This window comes from Anser cygnoides, chromosome 12, assembly GCF_040182565.1.
Source record: "Anser cygnoides isolate HZ-2024a breed goose chromosome 12, Taihu_goose_T2T_genome, whole genome shotgun sequence".
Classification (NCBI taxonomy): Eukaryota; Metazoa; Chordata; class Aves; order Anseriformes; family Anatidae; genus Anser; species Anser cygnoides.
The window spans coordinates 19,604,545-19,629,073 of record NC_089884.1 but is presented as its reverse complement, the minus strand read 5'-3'; the positions used below and the strand labels follow the sequence as shown (position 1 = coordinate 19,629,073).

Below are 24,529 nucleotides of genomic sequence, written 5' to 3'. Positions count from 1 at the left end.
TGGAAAAATAAATAAGCAATGAAATCAAAGGCAATTTCTCAAAACTCTTTGGGAATTATGCCAACAGTGTAACTTCTGGTGATAGCGCACTAGCATTAGAGTGCCAAAAAGGGAATACAAAATTCATAGCCCATAACTGGGGGGATCTCACTTTTAATATATTTCAAAGTATTACTAGTAAGGAATTTCATTAAGTGTTAATTTGGGCCTGTTATATTTTATCCCCAGCCCCACCCTTTAAGGACCTCAGGGTGTCTTAGCTGTTAAGTGTACCATGAATTCTGGGGAGGATATTTCCCCAATCCCTACAGTACTGCCCCCCAAAGTAGGGGAACAGGTAAGATTGTGACAAATGAAACAACTAAAGAGTAGTGTTTAGGAATAGAATGGGACAAGAGGTGCCAGAACAGCCAGATTACTAGAGAAGCTGAGCAAGTATAGCAGTAAGGGAGCATTGATTTTGGTGGAAAAGGTGATTTGCTTCCACTAACATATGCATCTTCTACACAGTTTTACAGACATTTTCCTTTGCTGACAAGTCATAGCTATTGAACAGCCACTGCTGTCCGTTGCCACAGCCAAAATGCATGTTAGTACAGTTGACCTTAAAGTTCATGGACAGAATTTTGAAGTATACTTTGTCAAAACTCCAATAAAAGTAATTCAGAACTGTGGAAGTCATAACTTTGTAGCCTTATCAAATGGCACATGGAAAAAAGCACCAGTCTATAACATTTGGGTAACTGCAGCTGAAACCACAAAGCTGTTATTCAAAGGTAATTCCTGAGTTACAAGTACTAACCTTGAGAATGAAACAAACATGGTTCACAAATATTGTAAGCTAACAGAGCGTGTTCTGCCTATATGAATGTATCTACATGAACATTATAATTGTGTTCTGCTATGGATGTTTTCTAACATAAAATCTGCTTTAACCTGTTCTTTTAAATGAGTGATGGTATCAACAGATACAGATCAACATAAAGATTTTTGAATAGTATTAGTTACACCACTAGCCAAGTGAGGTCATTAAATTCTCCCCATTCTTCCTCCTCCTCCTCCAAACCAGTAGAGCAATGACCTAAATGTTGTCTATTCCATAATCCTTAGGTTTCCTAGGATCATATTTGCCCATCAAAAACACATGGTGATAAAATTATTAGGCAACCCACCAAGGTCTCACTTCCTTATCCAATCAAGCCTGGACAATTTTAATAGCAGTAACCAAGTCAGGGAGTGAGGAAGTCAGTTAGGTAGCTTTAGAACACCGCGTTCAGTTAAAGTAAAGCAAAGACATTTCAACCTAGTTTTTAGCAACTGGCATTAATTAACGGACTAGATCAATCTCCACAAGAGTTACCACTGGGAACGGTTCTACCACTCAGATTTCTACAGCTTTGTCATTTAATTGCCACCTGTCTGTTTAGTACAGACCTACAACCTACAGGGATTCTGCACCACTCTCAAGTCAGAAAAGTATTCTGAAATGTGAACATACATCCCCTCAGCATCATTCTTCTGTCTCTTCAAAGTAGAAGTTCCTTGGCCTTTATCAGAAGGTAGCACTAGGTTCAACAGGGCTCTGAACAGACATGAAACAACAGGTGTTAATAGCAACTTTATTGTTTCACTGGTGCAAAATCATGATACTGAATAAACTTGTGTAATGCATTTTCCCCTAAATTTACAGTAATGAAGGTTATACATATCTATATAGATTGCAATTTCTCTATTTTTATACTATTTGGAACAAAATTATCTTGATAAATATGCCCTGTGCACAGTATTGGCCCTCACTGAATGTCACAGAGCCTTAATATGCAAAATATAACTTCTGTTTTTTGAACATGGTATTTTAAAACTCTCCAAACATGCATTAATATATTCTAGGTTTTAGGGAAAAATATTACACTTAGTCTTGACTTGCATTAAAAGGAAAGCACAAGCAGAACCTGACATACAATAATCCCAAAAATCTGATGCTCTGTAAGGATCGCTCACAGTTTCAGATGACAGTCACTGCCAGTTTAGAACTCTAGTGCTACAGAAGCAACAGTGAACAGACAAGAGAAATCAGAAACGGAAGAGCCCTACCATATCACAGATTCCAAAGAAAGTTTCAGCCATGCTAACTGATGAAACCTGTAGTTGCTGGTCCAACCTTTCAAATTTGTTAGAGTACTCAACACAAGTGTTTGAAGTGCCAGACTGAACACATGAATGTTAACTTAACTTGACATTTCTGAAAGGCACAATCTATAATCTATCTTAAAAAAACATAATGTACGTAAATGAAAAGAAAGAAGTACAGTGCATATCTTCTTTAAAGAACAAGACCTTCATAAATTGGCCCCTCAGATTCTGGCGATTCCCTCCTCAGACGCAAGTGCTCCAGTGTGTTGTGAAAGTGTTTGTTGATTTGTTCTGTTTCTTCAGTAGATTCAAGATTTGGGAGGTCTTCTCTTATCTTCTGTATGAGCTGATTCAAAACCTGAATTGTCACCTACAGGAGAAGGTATACATAACCAAAGTAATTGACAATTAAGTACGAGCACATAAATATTAGTTTTAACACACTTAGTATTTCTAAGAACTGTCCAAATATCAATAGTATTATTGGTAAGAGTGTATGCAGACAAACTACTGGACTCTGGGACTGCCTTCTCTTGCTCCTCATAGGAGGCCCAATACTTCCATTTTTGGATTTCTCTAAGTTCCCCCCGATCCCAGCAAATGTGGACAGCCTCTTAAGTCATTAGAGCCTATACTTTTTTTAAAAAAAAAAAACTTTTAGCCCAGTATTTCTCTCCAGCTAATTCAGTACAAACATAAAAAGCTTTAAACAAATTGAGCACACGATCAAGTTGTCTATGCAATGTCTTGTAGAAGTCAGTCAGGATGGCAGTATCAGATTTAAAGTTATTAGTGACTTGGTCACTACCCAGGAAAGTACAGCTGACTATAGTATCAAGTTCAGCATTACACCGAACACTGTAGCACAAAATGAATTGCAGACCACCTCTTTATCAGAGACTATTCTTACACATCTGCTCAATGCTTTGAAATTCAGTGTTTCACCTTCATCTACAGATAGAGCATTTCCTATTCTAGAACAGTACTATAGCAGGAAGTCAGTTCAGATGCTGGAAGCTGGCAAATCCTTAAAAATCCTGTAGTTCAGAGGCAATGTCTAGAGAGATATTTATTACAATTTGCTTCTGATTAAATGATGACTTAAGAGGGGACATGGATCTCTATTTGATCAAGCAGCTTTTCAAACTTAATAAATTTACTAGCTATGTAGTAACAAAAAAAGTATGCCGCAACTACTATCCCAGTTTTCAGATGCAGAATTTAGACTGGCATATGAGATGTTATACTAGTCTCTTGAGAATAAAGCTTGCACCAGTCTTTTGAGTATTCTTAGCAGTGACTTTGAACAACTGTGAGAATCATCTTTCCCTGAGTACATGTTCAGTTAGATATCTCTGAAGTTAGATGAGAAAACAGCAAGTCCTAGTCAGTTTTTGTCAAACAAATGTTTCAAGTATCCAAGTCTCACAAGTTCAGGGCTAGATTTCAGATGTTCAGTGTTTTCCTTCCTCATGTAAGGAAGAATTAAGTTTTATCTATAATGTGGAGACTTCTGTTTTACTAGCATTTCAAAAATTGACTATTCTGTTAGTATTACTAGAACCTGTGTTTCTCAAGAGATGGTACTGAGCATGCTGAATAGATATGATTTGGGGTATAAATGAATAAAGAGCTTAAATAAATGCTCTGTAAAAAATTAAAGAATATTTCTACTCACTGCCTCATTTTCCTTTTCGTAAAAGTAGATGTATCTATTCAGAATTTCTATGAACAGTTGGACTTGCAGAGAAGGGTCCATGCACTGATTTGCTATTTTTAAAGCCTTCTTCAGACATTCCATCACTCTCTTTCCTCCATGCAGCTAGAAGGTAAAAACAAAATAGTTACAAGACATAGAACCATAGGGAACAATAGCACTTATTTCCCTTTGCACATAAATGGCATTTCCCAGTGGTCTACTACAAAAACAGACTGCATAGAACAAAACAAACTGTACAAAATAAGCTATCATTAGAACTGTACCTTTCCTGACTTAATAGTCTGGGTAAGCATTCTGTTCAATCAAGCAGTAATATGAACAGCTGCTGAAAGCCTTCAAGTATCAAACCATAAACTCAATTTTGCAACACATACGGCAATGCACACTTAAAGAAGATTTCAAACAGCTCTTCATAAATACAACAGATCATTTGAGAAAAGCAGCCTTTTATCTTCGGTTTGCATCTCCGAAGTTCAGTAGTTTATGCACAAACACAGCTACTATACAGACATGCAAAATACAGCAAACTACTTGGAGAGTCAGTCTTTAACTCCTTGACACTCACAGAAACTGCATGGTACTTCCACTTTTGAGTTTCTTAACTTTTGTATTTATGCACCTTATATTGCTGTAAGATTTATTAGCTTCATATACTGGAACACATTCCAACCATATCTCCACCACGTCACGAAGTGACGTATCCACTTTAGAAGTGAGTGCCTTCAGAAGGAAGGCACGGCTACGTAACCGAAGTAGGATGTGTTATACTGCTGTCACTTCATTTTTATTTTATTTACTTATTTATTTTTACCTCCTCTCCATTCTTGTCAGTGTTTCGGCCAGACCAGAACAGATGGGCACAAGTGCTCACAGCCCGGCACTGGTCTGGTTTCTTAAGGAGCTTAGAGGCTGCCAATGCACACTGAGTCCTCAAAGGCTCATGGTTCTCCTCGCTGAAGCACTTCATCCTCTCAAATGTCCCAATTATCAAGGTGATTGCAGCCAGCTGTGCTTTTGAATCACTAATTTCATCTTCATATAGAGAGAAGGCCTAGTCAAAGGAGAAGGCAAGAGTCTTAATTATTGCTTTAGAACAGCATCAGGAAAAAAAATATACTTGCATGTCACGTGACAATAAAGCATCCGTTTCGTATTTGTTAAAAACTTCATGCACAAGTAAGATCTTCCACTGAGACTGTCAAAATCAAGTTAAAACCACAGACTGGAAATGAGTCTTGCAAGAAATACTTCTTAAGTAATAATAGTACAGGAACGTAATCCTCACATAGTATTTGAAGATTGAGTTTCTCCTTATTTCAAGCATATGTTCAAATAAGAAACTTCAGAAGCAGAAATAGTCACTGAAAAGGATCTAGCTCTTTGAAATACACACTACAGTTCAGCAAAAATTTAAGTGGTAGGTCAGTGACTACAGAGTGGGTAAGAAGTGTCTGCACTGCTGCTGTGTGGGATAAGGAGCCTTCAGAGAACGCACAAGACTAAAAATCTCAAACCATTATCTCTAGTAGAAGGTACATAATTGTCATGTTGCTCTCATCTTCAGAATTTTATCAGTGGCCCTTGTGGCACAGCACAACATAGTAAGGAAAGGCACAAGGTTGTCAGTGATTCATTTTAATGTGCATTAGTGGTGGCATTAGAGGAAAGATTAGGACAAAGCCTGTAATTTGGATACCATCAACTAAGTCAGTTCTTAATTTGATATGGACGGGGGAGACCTTCGCAACAACAAAGGCTTAAGTTATTACCCATTCTGAAAATCTACTTTACCAATAACGTTTCAACAAAAGTATTTTTACTAGTAAAGCCCAACATGACAGCAATAAACACCACAAATTTTACAGAACCTCTGAAGAATGCTTGTGATCATGACAATACTAGCTAGACAAGAGGAGCTGGGAAGTGATCTTAGAAGCAATGAAGGAGCATTCTACATTGAGAAAGCCACACTCCTCCAGCAAACCAACTATGTGAGGAGGAGGGAGCAATGCAGCATACCCCACGTTATCAGACTGAGTATTCAGATCAGTAGCAATGGAGCTTAATTCTGGGAAGCAAGAATGAAGATCAGGAATTTCTACCTAGTAGAGCTAGCTGTCAATTTGGATGTTTTAATCACACTAGGAGTTTCAGTGTTCAGGAAACTCACCCCAACCAAATTCAAGGTAGTGCAGGACAGTGACTAATAGGTGGACATTTACCTGGGACATGAATTCATAGGCCACAGTTTCATGATTCTCAAAGCCAATCTCTCCTGCAGCTAGCGCTCCTTGTAGGAAGAGACGGAGAGGCAGCTCTGCCAGCTCTGCTTTGATCAAAGCACTGATGGTCTGATGAGCAAATGAGAAGATCTTCTGGCACTTCTTTTCCCATTTGTCATCCTAAAGAAATGAAACAAGTCAAAGCTGGAACAAGACCACTGTTACAAGAAAAAGAAACTGGGTTGAAATAGAATCTGTTAAGTGCTCCAATATGTTGACTTCTGCATGCTGCTCCAGTCAGTTGCTTGCTGAAGCTAAATGTGTTGGTATAGGTGGCCCTAGCAGTACTGTGTTGACCTCAGTGGGTCTTCACAAAGCCTTTCTTCTACTTACAGAAAGCTCACATCTATTTTTCCTGTCAGCTCATGGAAACCTTCCTCAGAAGTCTACATTGAGTTGGAATTACCACAGCTGTGCTTAAAACATAACTGAGCAAAAGCCTAAGTAGTGAAGTGTAAAAAAACTATTTAGTCATTCATTGGAACGTTAATCAGAAGTCCAAGAGGATTTTAAAACATTCAACTTGAAGTGCTTTTAAACAAACAGCATTAATTTATTTCCCCACAATAAGGGAAAAATACACATTTAAGCTAACACTTCCAGTAAGAAAGCCGTAAGGAGACAAATGGAATAGTGATTGTTTTAGCGTGCACTTTTACAACTACTGTACAAGATAATCTGTGGAGAAACACTTGCTTTTAGAAGGATTACAATAGTATAACTACATATTTAGAAGCTCCTTAAGTTCAGTATCTAGATTTAAATCAGTTTCACACCATCACTTGTAGTATTCATAGTTCTCTGGTCTACATGCAAAAACATGATCAGTCACCTTCAGACTAAACAGAACTACCCAGTTTCTGCTTCATCTCAAATACACAAATATTCCTCAAATACTGAGGTAACTTGAGTTACTAAAAAAAGTCCACCTTAAATTAAAAATCCATCACATCTCCAGTAAAAACTTGCTTTGAGGGGGAAAAAAACCACTAGTATTCTGTATCAAGTCTTAGTATACTATTAGCTGTAGACAGAAAAAAAAGCCTCCCCTCCTCTTAAAGACACAGAAGCAAAAAGAAACAAGTATCCAAGAGATATATAGAGGTCAACTCACCACTTTGGAATTCTCCTTGTAGCGAAAAGCAAGCTGGTATGCTGCAAAAACCAAGGGTGGCAGCGTAAAACGAATACGTTGATTCCCACCTGCACCAAAGTGTTTCCGAGCAGTGTTTAAGATCTAAAAACAGAAGCACTGGAAGCTTAGAGAGTTCTTGAAAGAGGTATGTTATTTGTACCTATAACAATTCGCACTATTAGACGGGAACATCAGAAAGACACGGAGTAATCAGGTAAGTTGCAATGTTTTCAGTGCGTGTAGGGAGAAAACATACAAGTTGCTTTACATGAATTATATTTGTGCAGCATATGTAGCTTTTTTGCGCTCTGTGATGAAGCTTTTTCCTACAGCTGATTAATAAGCATTAGGCAACACTTGTACTATACTAACTACAGATACAGTCTGGACTGTATAGTGAGATGGAGGTTGCCTGGGCTTGCATTTAAAAATTGCATCAGATATATTCTATTCTCAACCTAACTGCAGAAAGAGCTGTCCCTTCTTACAGCAGCCTGTACAAGACTGAAAAGAAGTTCATGAAATTAAACACCTAAGTGATCCAAGTCTCACCTACTGCTTTTTAGAGAGAGAGTTATATGAAGTAGAATGCTAATCAAGAGTTACCACAAACTAATGTAGTTACATCCAAACTACCACCTCATGGGACTAGAAGTTTAAATCCACAATTGTTTTCAAGTCCTCACCCACTACTTCTAAATAAACAGCATTTCACACTGTTATACATTTTGTATTGAGTTCGTAGTGCCAGAGCAGTGACACTCTAGCTTCCAGCCACACTAAATCCGTTATTGTAAGGCATGCAAAACTGACACTTCACAGAGCACAAACACACTCAGAAGCACTGATGCCATACCAGATACTGTTGGTCTGGGTCATCTGATCGTAAAAGATGAATAAATCTTCCCACAAGACTCTGCTCATCAGCAAAGTCCTCAGGGTCAGGATCTTCAGCAGGCTGATCTGGTTGATCCTGGATCAGCGTGGATACCAAATTCATGATAGCATCAACCTGTTAAATGTAATATAAGCTCTGTTTAAACCCAAGTAGTCTATGAACATAAGCTGATAGCAACTGGAAACATCTTTACAGCTATTCATTGTGCCGACAAAGCACTAGGAATGTTTGGTAACTGGTGATGCTTTAGGACTCATTAGCCTTATTCCCTGAAGAAGAGTCCCTCTCAGCAGAAGTGGAACAGCATAAATGTACAAACAAAATTCAGATTCCAGAAGCACTATCCAACCTTCATTAGGTAATAGCCTAGCTTTAAGGGGGTTCAGGGTCTTCGTTCAAACTTAAGTAGTAGTCTCTAGGGTGAGGTTAGGCAAGACGTGTAAAGATAAGGTGTTTGAGAACTTGGGCAGCAGAATTATCAAGCAGGACAAAGCCTGTACTAGTAAGATGGGGGATGGAGGGGTACAGAAACTAAGCATGCTCTGCACAAGGTCATTTAGCATGTTTTCAACTCTTCAAACAGTAGTTTAGATACCTAGAATTTCCATGTCAGTTGACTTCATACCTGACTTGACTTGACTGTCATACCTGTTCTTGGGATACAATTTCTGTGTTATAATCCAATACATTGCTAAGCACGTAGCAACTCATGCTCTTCCTGGACTCATAATCAAAGTATTCAAAGAGTGGGTGGAAATGTTTCAGTTTCAGAACTGTCAGGATATTGTTGTAAGTATCAACAGGGATTTTCAGAAGTCTAGTCAGCTCCTTTGAAACAGCACTACTTGTTGCAATACTAAAACAGATGCAAAAAAACAGTTAATTATTAGTTCACACATAGACAGATTTAAAGTCTGCCTAAATACCAATTCTGATGTATAACCACAACACCTAAGCAACCCACTGCTAGGAAGATTTGAAATAAAATACCAGAACGAGTCGTATCTTGCTCTTTGGGACATAGAATGGGAACTGCATGATTTAAGTTGCTGACAACAGAAAGACCATGTCTGCAAATTAAGCAAGAGAAAAACTCTAGAGTGCCACACAGGATGAATAGACAGCGACTACACACAGCTTGGCATACACATTGTGCATCTGCACAGCTATGCAGAATGATTTAAGCACGGACGAGTAAGTCTTGGGTAGTCACACTTTCCCCATTGTAGTTTATCATGAACTTCTATAGCTTGGACCAAGAGTAGTAATCTTCCACATCTAAAGCATGACTCTTTCCTATCTTACAAAAACATAATTAAAAGTAGAAGTCAAGAATTTAAAGTAATTACCACTCCACAGAGAATGCAACAGACATTTACTTACTGTTCCAGATTAAGTTTATTGAATATTTCCACAGTTGTCTCCAACACCTTGTCAACATAGTCAACACGGTCCGGGTAGCATTTCATAGCCAGGTTAATGAGAGAAACTTGCAAGGATACCACATCCTCTGAGGGCATGTCTTGGCGAGACTGAGATTTAAGACAGCACTGAGTTGATTAAAAGCATGTAACTGCAAAAAAATAGACCACATGCAAGAACACCCAGCATACCTGTATCACAGTAGCAACCTGCTGTGAAAAGATGTCAAACAGTTTGATATCTGCTGGGATACCAGGGCCATCTTCACGATGTGCAAATAAAGCTAACCTAAAAAAAAAAAAAAAAAAAAGCAGCTTGGTCAGGATAGTTTCTCCATTCCTCAAATATGGGCCAGAGTAAGACACTAACAGGAAAAAAAGCGCATCTTTTAGGTGTATATACAAGCTTCATTGCAGAGCTTCATTACAAAGCAAAAAGGACATTTGTGGAAATTAGAGGCTGTAAGAACAATCGAGAGTGGTAAATATCAGTCCTGGAAAAGAACGTTGACAGTGACAGCAGGATAAAGAAAGAGCAAGAAAGAAGTTTCATAATCTCTGCTCTTCACCTCGCAGTTAAGTGTTCTGTCTCTCCAGCAGAGAAAGAACTAGAGTGACCTAAAGGAAGAGCAATGTTCTGCATCTACTCAGTGATGTTAAACATCCATTTCCTGCAAAATAGTCTCAAGGTGAGGGGGGGGTGGTGGTGAGAAACTTAGCTATGACTCAGATATTCCTTGTCTCCAAACTAATTGCAGACCAACATGCTTGGTACGTCTACTGTTTGTAAAGAGCAAAATACAAAGAATGTTTTAAGTGGAGAAGATTGCTTTGTGGGGTTTTTTTCCTCAAGAAAAACACAAAAGCAAAGCAAGAGAACTGCTATCCAGCAAGCACCCAGAAGACGTTGTAGATCTACCTCTATCCGTAACAGGAGAAAGTCATGTGAATCACCACCTCTGCAGAAATCAGGAAAAATAAGATAATGGCTATAGGAAGTCAGCACTTTACCAAAGCTGCAGCTTGAGGAAAATGTAGTGTTACCATGCTTGCTTTCTAATTTTTAAGAGATTGTTTTCTTCAAATTACAGAAAGATGTACAAAAATATTTAGAAAAAGCCACCTGATTAAAGTTTAAGATTATTTCTTACAGGGTTTATAAATGTCAATTCTGAATGAACTTTGGGCCTGAAACAAAAAAGCAGGTAAGAAAAGGTGAGGTTCCAAAAATATTCACTGCCACAGAAAATAAAAATTCAACTCTTATACTGTGTTGGGGTGGTAACAAGCAGACTTTCTAAAACCAGGAAGAATCACAGCTTCTCCCGACAACAATTCAGAGGGTAGGACTGACAGGCTTCAAAATATCATCAAGTTGCAGGCAGATGGCAGCATAATTACAAACTATGAATAGCATAGTAAATCAAGAAGGATCCCAAAGCAACATGACTTCTCAAAAAGATTCCTTTAATGGAAAAGACCCATGGGAATAGGTACGAAAGCTTCACGAGTTCTTCTACTTCACTAATGTCCAGTTTCAATTATTCCATGCCAGAAATCAAGATAAGAAATGCAACACGCACTATTGTATGGGGCACATCCAGGTCCTAAATACACAGTACTGAACTACATAATAATTGGTCCAAACTACAGTCCAAACACAAGAACGAGATCTATCCCACATGGATTCTAAGAGCTGATACAAGCATATCCTCCAACACTTGGCCTAACATTGGTCAAAAGCAGAAGTTGCCATACTACATAAGACAATCACCATGCTGTTCCCTTTTTATTGTTATCCTGTCTCCAAAGGAGAGGGCTCCAGAAGACACTAATAGTTGCCCAAACAATAAAACATGGCAGTGGTAAGTTTAGGAGGACACCAGGTTCACTGCCAGTCAGCTGTTTACTGCTGCTCATCTGTAACAGTAAAAACAGAAAGCTTACTGTGGAGGTAATACTAAAGCTCTTCGAGTCCTCTAAGTAGACATGACAGCAGAAGGCACATAAAGAAAGCCCCCCTACAAGAGTTACATTGCTACATGCTAATGTAAGAAGCTAGCAAAGATCCTGTGAAGCTAGCAAAGATCCTATTGAAGGCAGTCTCACAAAATAGACAGGCTCAGAAATTAGATTTACATGCCATGTTTGTTCGTTTTTAAATAAAACTACAAAAAAATCTCAGCCCAGGCAACAAACCATAGGAAACCAAATCATTTCCTACGAACATCCGATTGAAGAAAAGCAGATCTGCTTCCCCACCAAATGCACAACACAGAAGATACTCCAAGGTGGTGCCATCCCATGTTCGAATTTAGTGCAAGCAGTTTTAAGTGGTACCTCCACAGGAAAAAAACACTTTTAAGAGAAAAGACATGAAGCTAGACATAAATTAAAAATTAAGAAGGTAGTTCCACCTCTTACTAGCTCTTTTCTGAAGAAGTAAATATAAGATTAGCTACTAGAATCTTCAAGTTTTCGAGGTACCTATGATGGATATAGTTGTCAAAGCAGAATACTGCTGCCACTTTAGTTCAGAAACATGAAGCTGGTCAACATTAAATAACTTGTTTCCTGGCTTGATCTGTTTACTTTAATCCGTCCTTAAAGCAGGATACACTGGAAGCTGTCTATCAAGCAGAAACTATAGAAATAATATTCTTAACAGCTTTAATTGCAGATGAAGACAACATGGAAACAAAGATAGACATGAATAAAATATGAAAAATTGAAAGCTTTCAAATGCTAGAAGAATTATTATCTGCTTATGTACAATACACATTTCATTTTGAGCCAATTTCCACCCCCCTGGTCACTCACCTGTCAATTAAAGCAATTATTATATTTTTCACATTCACATTTTGGTGCAGCTCAGCACAGGCTCTGAGAAATGGATTCAGGGTTTGGAGATGAAATTCGTCTGGGAAAACCTGAAATTTTAGATCCATAGTCATCCGGTTATAAATTTAATCTACTCATTATTACACAACAGCAAAATGCAGCAGAGTCACTGAAAATCAGATAGCCACATATTAAAATAGTCACAGGACAGACTGTATCTAGGGTTCCCAAAGCTGACCTTGTCTGAGTAAGCACGTGAAGTAACAGATGCAAGACAAACTGGTGAGCTGATGTCCCAGCTACCTACCACAACTCTTACTGCAGGCATGGCTACTCACATAGTTTACAAGTTTCTGCAACGGAAGAAACACAGAACGCATACCTCTCCACTCTGCCCACCCACTGAAGAGTAATACGCATCAAGCCACTGGGTAAGAGACCCAGTGAAAAAGTTTTCCAGTTCACAAGGAAGAGGTGAAAGTAGTCTGAATCTGACTAAAAGCACAGGAATAAGCGTCCCCATGTTCAAAATCAACAATGCAACTGAATTTAAGCAGCTTACCTGTATTATACACTCCATGAGGTACTCCTGAGCTAAAGCATCTCTACAATTTACAACCTGCTCCAATATTCCAGGCAGAACAATCTGTAATAAGAAAAGTCTTGCAGTGTTTATAGAGCCATTGATCTTATATTCACAGATGCATTTAATCCAAGTAGAGCGGTATTTCTAACACTTCTCAGCTTACTCTTCACAAGAAAAACTTTCTGATAAAGACTCAGTGTTCAGCAGTTCCATCCTTCAGAGAAAAAATTCGCTGGTCCCAAACCTCTGTCCCTTTGGTACATTATATTAAATCAAAACCGACAGCTGTGTTTGTTGTTTTTTTTTTTTTAAATTCAGGAATGTGCGTTGCTGGCACCTAGCACTACACGGGGGCCTCAGCAGCACTGCTATGGTAGAACTTAAAAGGGACAGACTTTAGATAACACACATTTGCTTGGCTATCTTTTCACGCAACGAACAGTTCACTTACCAAATGCTTTGGGAAGCATAACTTCATTGAACTTGTAAAGTCTATTACAGAACACTGTGTACATCTCTCTAACTCATTCTCTAATTAAAATGGGAATCAGTAAAATGAAGTCATAAAAAGTCATGCCAACCCTACAAAAGAGCTTATGGGAAAAAACACGAGTCCTATCCTTAGCCTGTAAACACATTATATATCTTCATTAGCTTTCAGAAATTCCAGTTAATAGCAGTTCCAGAAGCATCAGGATTATCAAGCTTATAGCACAGCCGTTATACTTCCTAGGCCACTGATGTGAAAAGCCAAATTGGTTTCATGTGGAAAAAGTAGCAGAAGCTGGAAAGCATGGACAGACATCCTACCTGCTTATATCGCTCCACATTAACACCTTCCAGCTGACTGAGGCGAACAAGGTTTGTTCCTACCAGGATTCGCAGTTCCTGCCTTTCCCGCTCCCTCTTTTCTCTATCACGACTATGGCCCTGGTGTTGCATTCGCACCCAAAGTTTGTTCATCTCAGCAAAATTCAGGAGCACAAAGTCCATGGAATCACTGATGTCTCCAGTGGTTTCTTCGCTGCAATTGAGGAACAGATTAGGAACAGGAAAAGCTTGTCAAAAGTATCCATCTTTCCATCCGCTGGTAAATATCTTTCTTAAGATAGGAGATTGGGGAAGTATGTGGTGGGACGTCCGGGTTCATAACAACTGTTCATATCCTCACTTAAGTGAGGAAACCTTAATAATTCCCTTCCAAAACTACCAGAACTCAGTAGTCTCGACAGGTGGTTTACATTTTAACATACCTACTTCTTTCAAATCTAAAGAAAATCATACAGGAAATCTAAATATGCTGATTAAAAAAGTTTTTAAAGTTAGTGCCTGTCTTACTCTGTTTGCTCGCCTTCATCTGGTAAAATATTCCTGGTACACTGCAGGAGATAGTTCCGAAGAAAGAGGCCTCTAAGAGGATGCTGTACTCCACGGCACATCTCCACCAGGTCTTTCAAAATATCTTTCCTGGACTGTGGAAACGACTTGACATAGACAACACCTACTGTTATCAGGAGATACCTGCAACAGGCATAGAATACAACAATAAATAGTTAAGTAATAATACAATACTACATTTAAGGCAACAGCCCACTTCTACTCCAACAGCATTATCAAAGCACAGAAAGCAATTAAATGACATACCATACCTTCAAGTACCATAACTTCAGATAGTGTCAGCTTTCAGTTCCCCTTTCTCCTCTGCTACAGAGCACAGGAAGCCTGAACAGCTAGGTGACCTCATTACAGGGCTTTATACTTCAAATGTATAAATGCTCAGCACGCACAGAGTTCTGAATGCTTTCAGACTGGCTTGTCTATACTTCCAACACCCTGCAAGACTGGAAAGCAATTGTGGCCCATACAGATAAGGTATGTATTATGGTGAAGCACTTAAGCCTCTTTCACACTGTAGTCTAGCAGGATGTGGACTACACTCCTCCTGAGATCTCCAGGCCTGTACTCACTCCATCAGCATCTCTATGTTCAGCAACAGACAGAAGGAACACGTGAGACACAAAGGACCAGTGCACCAGTATACTTGACTCCCCTTCAGCTTAAGAGAAATAAAACTTACAATCCTCAGAACTTGCAAATACGTGGTTTAAAAGCCTCAACCCTGCACACTTCTCTAATTCATGCATGGATATGCCTCCATGAATACAACAGAAGTGTTCACTGGGGAGAAACAGAGCCTGCATCAAGCAGGTAGGAGGACAGCAAGTGGTTATGCAGAGCTGAAGACATTGTGGCAGCCAAACCCCAAAGTCTGAATGAGGGTGCAGCCTGGTATACCCAAAGCCTCTTTCTGGCACCACCATGTGGTCAGGAATTAAAAACTGCAATGCCAAGCAAAATCCAAGTCCTAACCCTGAATATCTAGAAGATCCACTCCAGTCCTACAGTGATATATTTAAACGTAAGCCTTTCAGTATCATCTCTACCATGTTAATCCATAGTCTTAGAACTATATACTCAGAAACACAAAGCTTTTAGAAGTTACAAAAGCTTTCAACTTCCTTCTCTCACATACTAAACATGTAGTTGATCTTACTGATCAGAATGAGGTACCTGGTTAGTTCTCTACTGACCAGCTCCTTACCCAGGAGTCTGCTTTATTCCACATCCAAGTGCTTCCATCTTCCTGCCAACGTTTTCGTTTTTGCACACGATCAAGAACTGACCTTTTGCAGTTGCACTCTTGGCTTAACTCTCAGAAGTCTCAAAGGAATCCGCTCTTAAGATATGTAGAGGTAATATTTACAGCTGCAAACAGGTCTTGTTGCCAAGCAAGAACGCAGAGTCTATTATCAGAACCCAGAATCTGACCATTATCTACTAGTCTTTAAAAAAAAGTAAAATATATACACTTACAGTCTTGGAATAATATTTCCAGCATACTGTACTAACTCATAAAGGTCTGCCACTTTTCTTCCCTTCGCAAATTCATCCGTCAGGTAGACTTCCAAGTAGTGTAGCTCATCAGAAATTGCCATGTCTTTTTCTCTTAGTTAAGGATTTTAGTTCAGAATGTCTACAACAGATCTACAGAGATATTTGCTCATTCACACCAAGGAAGAAAGACACTGTTCCAAATACAATCACAAGGTTCAAAAAAATCAAGCCCAAGTGCGTAGTACTTTAGAAAAAATCATCACTACTGACATAAATGTGCAAAACTAACCCCAAGCCTTCAACTATTATTTTCAGCATATTAGAAAAGAACAAGAAGCACAAGCAAAGTCAAAATAGCAAGCAAATGAATGCAATGGAACCGAATAAGTAAAGGCATACTACATGTCACAGAAGAATCTCATCAGCAGCAGCACACGTGGAGAAAACAGTATGCAAATATAATCACATTCAATTCCCAAATTTCACGAAAAGCCTCCCATTCTTCAGGTATGACAGCACAGACAAGCAAATACATTATGGCACTTGACTTAGGGTTAGAATCTAAGAAAACAAAAGGCTAAAAAATAAGTTGTTTTACAGTTTTTTTGTGGCAGCATACTGCAAGCAGAACTTTTAATAGAGCTCATTTTTATAGAGCTAGACTCCTGAAGACTCACAATGGAAAATATGAAAGACATTAAAGACCTACTTTATACCAAAGGAAAAACACTTGCACAGTGATCAGACAATTGTACATTCTCTTACAATACATCCAGATAAGTAACAGAGGAGAAAAGTGCTACTACGTATCCGAGATTAAGGAGATGTCCTTATAACAACAACAAAAAATCAAGTGAACATATCATTCCAAATTCAATATTTCAACCATTTGGTCCTCTAATCTTCAAAGGATACAGAGCTCATAATAGCTCTTTGGAGATAGCATAGAAGTCCGCAGCTCACCAAGCTTGTTGGAAGCATGTTTCAAAGCATCCATGAGCTTGTTTTTGTCCTTTAGGGGAGGTAAAAAGAACAGCCTGTCACAAATAACGCTAGGCAACTGCAGTATTTAAGAAAGCTACACTTTTGGCTTTTATAAAAACCATACAAAGGTTAAGTATCTAAACATCAGAAAAGTGATAATTCCAGTTAAAGCAAATATCTAGCTTGTACTACATTGCCCATCCAAACTAAGTGGAACATTATACCTGAAGGCGGTGAGGAGGCTTATCTTAAGATAGAGCTACAGTAAGAAAGAATTTTGGAAAAAAGGTTTTGCTTATGTAGAAATCACACACACCATTCAAATTCTATTCAGCAAGCCAAACGGTAATTAACTTTCTAAAAATCATCTGGCCTGGTGTTTTGCTCAGATCTCATGAAGCAGCCTCTAGCAGTCAGAGGACACACACGGCCAGCAGAAGCCGCTGTTAGAATTAGATTTCTCTTTCCCTTCTGAAAGAGACAGTTTATTACTCCACATATAACATGTGCTCATGATGCATACAATTCCCTGGCATCACAGAGTGCAAGACAAACTTCTAGTCTACCACCTGTACATACTTGAACACGTAAGAAACAGCCTTAAGTTTTGGAGGAGAATGGAAGGAATTGCTAGGGTCATCCACTCACACATAGGAGTAGAAAGTTCGGCTGCAACTACTTCAAAGATTTCAAAAGCATTCCACACAGCGTAAAACTGGAAGAGGCATTACATTTCTTGCTACTGTCATTTGACTACAAAGTTAGCTTGGCTAGCCCCATGAAAATATATGGGAATATTTAAGCTCTTTCATTGCTGATTTAAGCAGTTTCTCAAACCCAAGAAAGCTTCACACGATACTGTCTTGCTGCATTGGCTAAAATGTCAGGACAAATACCTCAGTACTATCCTAGTCAATGTTTCTTTTCCAGTCACAGGAGAATTCACACATCAGTCTGCAGTTCATTACTATGTTTATCCTACTCAGCAGGTAATGAATTACTAGCATCGCAGTCTGTGGCTCATGAAAAAAGACTACAGTGAATAAACACCAGTAGGCTGAACATAGACAAGGATATATTATCATCATGTAGCTCCATGTAGAATGCATTTGAGCAGTAACCTTCTGGTGACAAGTGGCAGGCATATTCTCAGTTTAGCCTCACTCAAATGCACGCACAAACCAAAGTAGATGCACCTTTATAATGTATTTTGAGAAACACTGTGACAAATGCAGGTATAGGCATATAAGGAATACCGAAGGCTCGGTCTCATCGAGTAGCTGCCTCATCCATTTGCAAAGGCTCTGCCACAAAGATGCATAAAGAGTTAAGTTTCCTCACAGCACTAGAGATTAGTATTGATTTACTGTTTCACTCCTAGCAGATGAGAAGCTTCATTGCATTTTAATGTCACATTCTTACCAAGCATCTCTTCATTTGGAAAGACTGCACCTTAACAGCCTGAATTGCTTCATCCAGGAGTTTTTCCTGTTCATCCTGAGGAGATTGCTGTGTTGTTGGCTGGAAGAAAAAAAAAGACTATTTTTATCATCTGCTTATGACTTGATTCAAACTGGTTCCCCATGGTTTAGAACACAATGCAAGTGGCACTGCAGTGTGACCAGTCAAGAGCTGTCAAATAGCTATGTGATATTTAAGGGAAATTTTTTTTTACTCTGCAAAAATTTGAGCACAGGGAACAGATTAGTTATGGACAGCCTCTGAGCACCATTGTCTCTTAGACTGCAAAGAACGAGGTCAGTTCTGCCCTTCTTTTCCAGCATCTGCAGGTCAAAAATCCAATAGGAGTATCTGGCAACAAAAAGTTTCGTGAGAACACAAAGACATCACCGCACTGAGGGAAAGCGTCGTTACTCCTTAAAGCAAGGCCTGGAGCACTCAGATCACAACAAGTCACAAGCTATCAGCAGACTGCTATCTGAGCCACACAGCTCTGCTGAAGACAAGTTCCAGATAAGCAAAGCAAAGGATAAAGTACAGTTAGCTCCTTCTGGAAGGCAGAAATGACTTGCCAAAGGCAATAGAAAACTGAAGAGAATCGTCATTTCTTGATGTCCCCTCCTTGTCCCAGTGACCCTCTTCCTCCCGCTTCTCCTCAACGAGGAATATTCCAGGCCTTTGACATTCAAAACTTGCAAGCTCTTTTGCTTTTCCAAGGACCATACTGCATTTTTTTTTTATACTGACAGACTTACGTGTCCCCCCCCAACCCAGCTATTAACGGGCCTTTTCCACTGCACCTACTCCCTGCCCTCTTCCAGACTGATGAGGTTAGTTTCTACAGGCTTCTTTCTTTCAAGTTACCCTCTAAGATGTCTAAGTGTACTCCCATCCAAACTCAACCCCATACACACCTCCTTGTAAGTGACTCCAGTAACTGATGCTGCACTCAACAGAACAGAGCCTCCAAGGCTCTCCCTACCTACAGCCATCCACCTATTGCTTCGGCCTGATCTTCAACACCTCCTTAGAGCCCACCAGCCCCTCCCAATCTTGGGGTTCCAGAGATGGAAGCGTTGACTTAATGTCCCAATTACATCTCCTCCAGTCTTGACGAATACCATTTACATACAAAGTCATGCCTACAGCTGGCTCTCCACGTCTGCAGCCTCAGTAATTTCTCAACTATTTTTGCTTGTTCCCCCACCGTGTTCAGAAAGCTCCCGGTCTCCTCTTTTTAACCAGATATCTTGATAACAAGCTAGCAGGCCATGAATTACATCATCCCGATGTTCTTAAAAACAGGATCTTCAGTACTGATTTCTGTTGCACAACTCACGTTTGGAGTCCATGTGAACACCTTTTAAGAATCAATATTATAATTTAGGTCTTCATTTAAAAAAAAAAGGAGATCCTTTCATTTAACACCAATTTAACAGTGATCGGGCATTGCAGCCTTGACATACCCATGTTTTCTCCTTTCTCCCATATCCACCATTTTACTTGATTCTTTTCTGTAACTGCAGTTCCCTGAGTGGCACAGAGCATTTCTCACACATTCTCCCTACTTCCCCTTTCTATTTACAGAAAGCAGACAGCGCCAAGCAATATTGTTCTTGCCTCGATCTCATCTGATCAGGGGGGGAATCTCTGCCCTTGTAGGTTTCCAATCCCGCAGCCAGACAAGAGTCAAGGCTGATCTGATCTAACATCGGTGACAATCCTGCTTCAAGCAAGAAGCCATACATGATAGAAGTTCCTTCCAGCCAACACTTCTGTGACTCTCTGGGTCTCAGTAATAGCCAAACCATGCACAATAGCTAATTAACACCTCTATTTTGTCAACAGAAAAAGTTGCCTCTGCTAATTAGCGTGACTGCACCCATTAGAAAACTCTCTTTATAATTAACCACAAAGCGCATGCCTTCCAAAAATGGATTTAAACATAAGGCAAAAGCAGTAGGGGCAGGCAGCCTTATCGCCCAGGCAATTCGGCAGCTACAAACCAGGCAGCCCGACTGAAAGCGCTTTCTCCCAAAAGAACCTTACATTCGGTGTTGAACTTTATTCCATGACAGATCCAACTTTTAAGGAACAGAAACTGACAGTGCTGGCACGAGTGTGCAACAACCAAATCCACACACCACGCAACTGGCTTGCTGAATTACGTCCTTGCCAAAAAGCTTGTCGCACCCTGCAGCCCCCTGAATTCACACCAGTGCTTTACACACATCGCTGCTGAACCAGATGCCACGTAACCCGACCACATCATGAGCCGCTGTGCTAAAGCACAAGTCAGAGGAGCGGAGTGATGTTAACACCAGGCACAACTTCCCAAGCCCCGTCCCGCAGCCGGCAGGCAGCCTGCAGGGCTCCAGGCCCCGGAGTGCTGGGAGAGCTGCCCAGGCTGTAAAGCGCCCAGCAAGCAAGAAAACTGCCCCAGCTGAGCTAACAGCCTACCACTCACCTTGTTCACCCTATAAGCACACAAAATCTTGAAGCAGGGGTGTGGAAAGCAGGCCTTTTGAGAGGAACACCAAGTGAAAGCACTTGGTGAAGCACTCAGTATTTTCACATCCCCAAGGTGCGGCTGCCAGAGCACATGCACCCCCATTTCCTTACTTCTCCCAGCTACAACGAGCCAGCCAGCTTTGCATCAAATTCTGTGTGCACCAACAGAGGACATGGACGGCATTTTCATTCCTGTTCTAAATTTGAGCAACAAGGTCCCACACTACGTTTAACATTGGGACTGCAGTAAGTATGCTTCTGAGTTCTTCCATTAAACCACTTCCATGTTATCACCAGCCTGGCAAGGTGATGGTTCATAGCAAGAATGCCTTCACTACACGGTGCTGGGCAATGGCAGCATTTCACCATCGCACAGGTGGTGAGATAACCTACCAGTGATCGCAACCAGCATGCAACTGCAGCAGCTGAGGTGTTGGGTTTGTAGCAGCTTGGCTTCTACATGAGATAAACGCAGCACTGCTGAGCAAGTCCCTGCTCTTCCTTAAACACTCAGACTTTGAAACCCGAAACCCTTTTTATTTACTGTAATAAGCTTCAAAACTATACGGTGTTTCCACACATGACCAGGTTATTATCAGGTGCTAGACACACAAGCCTGAAGTTTGTGGAAGAAGCAGCAGAAGGCAAACAAAGTGAAGATAACGCACAGCAAAGGACTACCAGGGACAGATGGTGTGGCTCCTGTCACACTAGAAACCAGTTCTGTCAGATACAATGCTGAATAAAGCTGTTCATGCTCTTTATCATCCACTTCAAATTGGGAACCTAGTAACAAAGAAGGTATTTTCAAGTGTTATTTAACCAAAAACGCAACTGCGCTGTGGAGTCCTATTCCAATCTACAAACACCAATCTTCAGGAGGAAGCAGAGGATGCGTGGCCACGGGAAGAAGAGCAGCAGCACCCTCATCAAGGCACAAGAGGTCCTGCCTTCTCAGCACTGGGTACAGGGAGGTATGAACTACCGCAGGAACACAAGATAATGGAGATCAATTATGCAGCCACTTAGACTTAAATGCTTGGGCCTTAGCCCCCATTAGATACACTACAAGCCTTGAAGAAAAAAATTGAGGTTAACGAAGTTTTCTACTGTACTTATTCCTACCTTTCTCCTTGGAAGCCACAAGGAAGAGCAGCAATGGGAAGCAGACACAGAACTGCCTCTTTCAGCTGCATCTTCAGCTGCTGTACAAGAAACTGTAGCTTTCTTTTTTTTAATCCAAAGATCGTACTGCTGCACCTTATCGCAGCCACAGTAAGGAAGTCACAACACAGCAGCTTAATTCACACAGAGATTCGGTATTGTTTGTGTTGGAGTTTTTTGTTTGGTTGTTTTTTTAATGATGTGCTTTTTTTTTGAGAAGCCTTAAGGCTGCTTTCTGCCAGTTTGATGCTAGCAAACAGTAAGTTGCCTTGGGGAAAAAAAAAATAAATTGTTTTTAAGCCCCAAACTAGCTTGGAAGAATTTAACTGGTATTACCCCCACGCACACACCTTGATCAGCCAGGCAGCAATCTTGAGGATAATTAATGAAACATACTGCAAGTGTTGTTCTCAACCATGCCCAACCTTGTAATAACAACTCTTGAACACACACAGTTAACATTACACCTACTGTGTAGGATTTACTTGGTTTCTAACACCCATCTCCCCAGGAAGACATCCATTCATAGTTTGTTTTATATTTCAGACTTGCAACACTTTGGAGATGACTATCATTTTGGGTCATTGTGTTGACAAGATGCTTGTTTCACTTCTATCAGTAAATCACTGTATTTAACAGAATTATCTACAACTAAAATACACGGGATTCAAGGCAAGCTTGTGGAATCTCACAAGCAGTCTGTATTCTGGCAAAATAGGTATCTTAAGCTGAATGGAGAGTATACATAACAGAGCAGAAGATTTCACTTCTGTTCTAAAGTGCATTTTCATCTACTGTCCAAGTGATTAAGCACTTTGATTTAGATGTACTTCCAGCCTATTCCATATATGACTTTTCCTTCTGTTCACTCAAGTGCTTGTGGTTAGTACCTCATCGAACAAGACTTACCCACGTTTCTCTGTCTCCTCCCAGTTTTATTAGGACTGCCACCCAGTCACTATCAAGACATTTAACATGAGTGTTACCCACAACAGAGGAAGATCAGGACAATCGCCATCCTACTGATGGAGCCTGAGCGCACACAACACATCACTGCAAATATCACGGGGTGGCTTGATATTACCAAAAAAATGCCTAAGCATTTTGTACCATATTGGAAGCAAAACCCTGCAACACAGAAGGCAACCCCAGAACTTCTGTTAAGTCACACAACAGTGCACACGGATGAGCCAAAGAGAAGGAAACATTTTTCATGTTTAAGCTGGCATTTGCTGCCACAGGAAGCCAGGAGACATTAACAAGAATCAAGGGGCTGTGGGCTTTTTATTTAGAGAACGATCAATAAACGTCTAAGAAATCCAAGTCTAGTTTAGGGTACTTAAACACTGCTTTAAGGCTTAAATGAAGCCTGGCCACTGGAAATGGCAATGGAACCTAGTCTGGTAGAGGGGATTAACCCACATTTAATAGCTGGAAGCTTGGGTTTTCTTTTCCTGAGTCACCTGCTATCAGCTATTATCAGAAAGAGGACATTAGAGCAGGCGAGTCTGAGGCCATTTCCCACGGAAATGACAAGCAGAAGAAAGCTGGGCCACCTCTGAGCTACCACGGGCACTGACATGGGGGACAGGGACCACAGTGTGGGTGGACGCAGCACTTCCACCGCCAATTAAACATCCCAATTCATTTTTCTAGCCACATGCCGGGTTTCACCACCCCACACACGCCTCTGCAGGACACAGCACTAACCCATTCCAGCAGACACAACCTCCCAAATGCGAACCTGCCCCAGAAGCCCAGGCACTGGGCAACCCCTGCTTCAGAAGGGGCTCGGTGCGCGCTGCGCACAGCCCAGCCGGAGTGACCAGCAACCAGCGTGCTGCCTGGCGCAGCGAGCGCCGTGTAAGGTTTTACTGAGCGTTAAGCACCGCAGAAGCCCCCTGAACGAGGCAGCCTCGAGTCCTGACAGAGAGCGGGACCCCCCCCGCGCCGTTACCCAGGGCTGAGGCGTTTCTCGCCCCGAGGCCCCCAGGCTCACCGCGGGGCTGCTGCCCCCCCGCACGCACAGGCAGCTGGGCCCAAGGGGCCCACCAGGAGCTGCCTCCCCCCGGCACTGGGGCGGCGCGGAGGGGGCAGCTCGGGACGGCCGTTACCGGGGCCCCCCCCTTCCCCTTCCCCTTCCCCTCCCCCTCCCTTCAGCCCCCCCGCACCGGGCGCCGGCCGCCGCCCCCCCCCCCGATGGCGCTCCCGAGCCGGAGCCGCAGCCGCAGCCCCAGGCCCGGTCCTGCCCCCGGCCCTGCCCCTGGGCCGCCCCCTCCCGCCCGCAGCCCCGGGGCCGCTTCCTCCCCCCTCAGGGCCCCCCCCGGCCGGGCCCAACCGCCGCCGCCGCCCCTCACCATGGCCGCGCCGCCACGAGCCGCCCCCGCCAGCCCCGCCCCGCAGCGCCGCGCGCCGTCACGTGACCGCCCCGCCGCTCCCCTCTCCGCTTAGCCATTGGCCCGCTCCGAGGAAGCGGTCAGCTCCGAGCCCATTGGCTC

General features: G+C 41.4%; 1 protein-coding gene across 1 annotated transcript; it reads right to left on the bottom strand.

Annotated features, from left to right (window-relative positions):
• Window positions 1–1,605: 1,605 nt before the first annotated feature.
• VPS35 (VPS35 retromer complex component) lies at window positions 1,606–24,470 on the bottom strand. The gene is made up of 17 exons (XM_067004327.1): window positions 24,389–24,470; window positions 18,318–18,416; window positions 16,827–16,923; window positions 15,891–16,014; window positions 14,355–14,537; window positions 13,827–14,040; window positions 12,993–13,076; window positions 12,410–12,519; window positions 9,782–9,878; window positions 9,552–9,700; window positions 8,817–9,024; window positions 8,127–8,282; window positions 7,250–7,372; window positions 6,076–6,255; window positions 4,665–4,904; window positions 3,812–3,955; window positions 1,606–2,503 (listed from the first exon to the last, which is right to left on the bottom strand). Exons 1-17 carry the CDS (start codon window positions 24,389–24,391, stop codon window positions 2,324–2,326), a joined length of 2,391 nt encoding a protein of 796 aa, XP_066860428.1. The 5' UTR covers window positions 24,392–24,470; the 3' UTR covers window positions 1,606–2,323.
• Window positions 24,471–24,529: the final 59 nt, after the last annotated feature.

Bases quoted from the DNA above. Each gene is read 5' to 3' on its own strand.
- VPS35 (XM_067004327.1), bottom strand. The intron at 8,283-8,816 runs GTATGACAGTCA...TACATTTAACAG, and splicing joins AAATTGTATCCCAAGAACAG to GTTGATGCTATCATGAATTT. The intron at 7,373-8,126 runs GTATGGCATCAG...TTCTGTTTTTAG, and splicing joins ACCCAGACCAACAGTATCTG to ATCTTAAACACTGCTCGGAA.